Source organism: Poecilia reticulata, linkage group LG19 (genome assembly GCF_000633615.1).
Source record: "Poecilia reticulata strain Guanapo linkage group LG19, Guppy_female_1.0+MT, whole genome shotgun sequence".
NCBI classification, from domain to species: domain Eukaryota; kingdom Metazoa; phylum Chordata; class Actinopteri; order Cyprinodontiformes; family Poeciliidae; genus Poecilia; species Poecilia reticulata.
In genome coordinates, this window is record NC_024349.1 from 772756 (window position 1) to 775023 (window position 2268).

The 2268-nt window shown below is 44.6% G+C and overlaps 1 protein-coding gene across 2 annotated transcripts in view; it reads right to left on the reverse strand.

The window, feature by feature from the left end:
* Positions 1–451: 451 nt before the first annotated feature.
* Positions 452–2268, reverse strand: part of rsl1d1 (ribosomal L1 domain containing 1) — a 5145-nt gene continuing 3328 nt past the window's right edge. Inside the window, exons 6-9 of one of the 2 annotated variants that reach the window (XM_008436256.2) lie at positions 2002–2095; positions 1376–1480; positions 1137–1298; positions 452–1064 (exon numbers count right to left, since the gene is read on the reverse strand). In XM_008436256.2, the coding sequence (XP_008434478.1) occupies positions 915–1064; positions 1137–1298; positions 1376–1480; positions 2002–2095 (511 nt within the window). In that variant the 3' untranslated portion in view covers positions 452–914. Of the gene's footprint in view, positions 1299–1375; positions 1481–2001; positions 2096–2268 lie in introns of both variants that reach the window. The other variant, XM_008436255.2, reaches the window with a different exon arrangement.

The following is a 2268-nucleotide window of genomic DNA, read 5'->3' on the forward strand; positions in this document are numbered from 1 at the left end:
CCCCAAAGGTCAACCTATAGAGACCAGCATCACCCCAAAGGTCACCCTTTACACTTTGGCCCCCCTGATCCAGTCTCGGCCCGGTTGTGGCTCCACGGTTCTGATTTGAACAGATTGTTTCTACAGAACCGTGTCGTGATCAGACCATGACTCAGCTAAAATCGTGGCCCCGCCCCCTCCGTGGATTAATACCGCCGTATTTCTGGAACAGGAAGTGGTCATGAACACGTCACTGTTTCTTCTGGCGGTGACGTCATCACAGCGTCGCGGTTCTGATCCGACAACAAAGGAGATTCGTTTCTTATTTCTTAAGTTAAATATTGTGACACATGATCCAAAAACATTTATTCTAACATTTAAACCAACAATTCAGCCACCGGATCTTCATCGTCTCCAGTACAAACTGTAAATATCAAAATCTAAACCTGGAGTTTAAATGATTCAAAACAGATTTAACAGCTGATTTATGCATTTATTTCATGAATTAAGTGAAAACTTGTTAGTGAACAACTAACTCTTTACCCCGACAGTCACTTCAGCCGTTAGTGACCCTTTTAGAAGCTCAAAGGTCAAAGTTCACCGGCATTTTATCCATGACATTATTTTAAAGTGATGTAATTTTTACACACATGAAAAGTTACATTTTTTAGATGCATTTCTCTGGTGGCCATAACTCAAACAGAAATAACTGAAAATGTTGAGCGAAAACCATAAAACTTTCAAACTTTTCCATTTTCTGAGGTTCAGTAAAATAAAATCGACATTCTGATTCCGTTCCTGTCCTTTCAATAAAAACGAGGATGTTTGTTTGTTCCTGCCGACGAGGCGCGGACGTTGAAACGTGGAACAGAATCAGCTGCAGCCATTTTCAGATTTAAGAACTCGAATCGAACAGAAACTGCATCCGAGGAGAATCATTTCCCTCCAGGGACTTTTCTCCTTCCTCTCTGCGCCACCCTGCCGGCCTTCCTGGTTGCTTTGATGGAAGCCTTGGTGACCGGTGACCTCGTGGTGACCTTTGACCCCGTGGTGACCTTCTTTGCTGCGGCGGGTCTGGTTGGTTTCTGAAACATAAGAACATAAATGGATGAACTTGGTGCCGACGTCGGACTGCAGAGGGAGGAGGAAACGCCGACCTGCATCCTGGGTCTTTTGCTGGGCGTTTCTATGGGAACCAGCTGTGGAATCTCCTCTTCCTCCTCCTCATCATCATCATCATCCCCCTGTTTCTTCTTCTTCTTCTGTTCCTTCGTCGTTTCGTCTCCCGCCTCGTTCTTCTTCCCCTTCGTTGTTTTTTCCTGTAGATCACAGACGTTGCTGCTGGTTGGTTGGAAAATAAAAACTCTTGTTTTTATGAAGGTCATCTTCATCTGACCTGGGGTCTCTGCAGCACGCGGCCGCGCCTCAGGTCGGACGTGTAGATGGGCAGCGCCACCGAGGTCAGACTCTTCAGGTGGATCAGCTTCACGATTGATCCTTTCTGCCACGACCCAGACAGAGAAGGTCTGAATTAACACGTCCTCTTCTGAACTTCATGACAACAGGTCAAAAAAATAAAACTGAAGACATTTTTAAGATGCTCAGTATTAATCTGAGCACACAATATTTTAATTAGGTGAATAAAATCTGGTTTCTACCTTGTTGAAGATTCAAAACTCAGGATTTTATCGTCAGAATGTCTCCGTAACAAATTGTTCCAGAAATGATCCCGATAAACGATAATATGGTTGTTTTGAGACCATTTTCCAGTAACATAATGGTAATAACTTTAAACTATCATAAACATTTAACAGACCTGGAAGACATTTTAAATATTAAAAATAAAAACAAAGTTTAAATAAAATCTCCCTTCAAAAATATAAGATACATTTTCTGAATCCATCTTTAAGTTTCTCTGTCCAAATTGTGACATTTCAGTTTCTTTCTACGTCATTTGGCCTCAGTGCTGCCCCCTCTGGTGGGAGGGAGCAGTTCCCCTCCGACCTTTGACCTTTGACTCACCATCCGCAGCTTGGCGGCCACCGTCTGGACGGCCGCCTCCACGTTCTCCGTCACCTCGTCTGCCGTCATGTTGGCGTGAGCGACGCGCGCCATGCTGCGGGAGGCCACAAGTTTACATACGCCCAGAATCAGGAGGCCACAAGTTTACATACGCCCAGAAACAGGAGGCCACAAGTTTACATACGCCCAGAAACAGACAGGAGGCCACAAGTTTACATACGCCCAGAAACAGACAGGAGGCCACAAGTTTACATACGCCCAGAAACA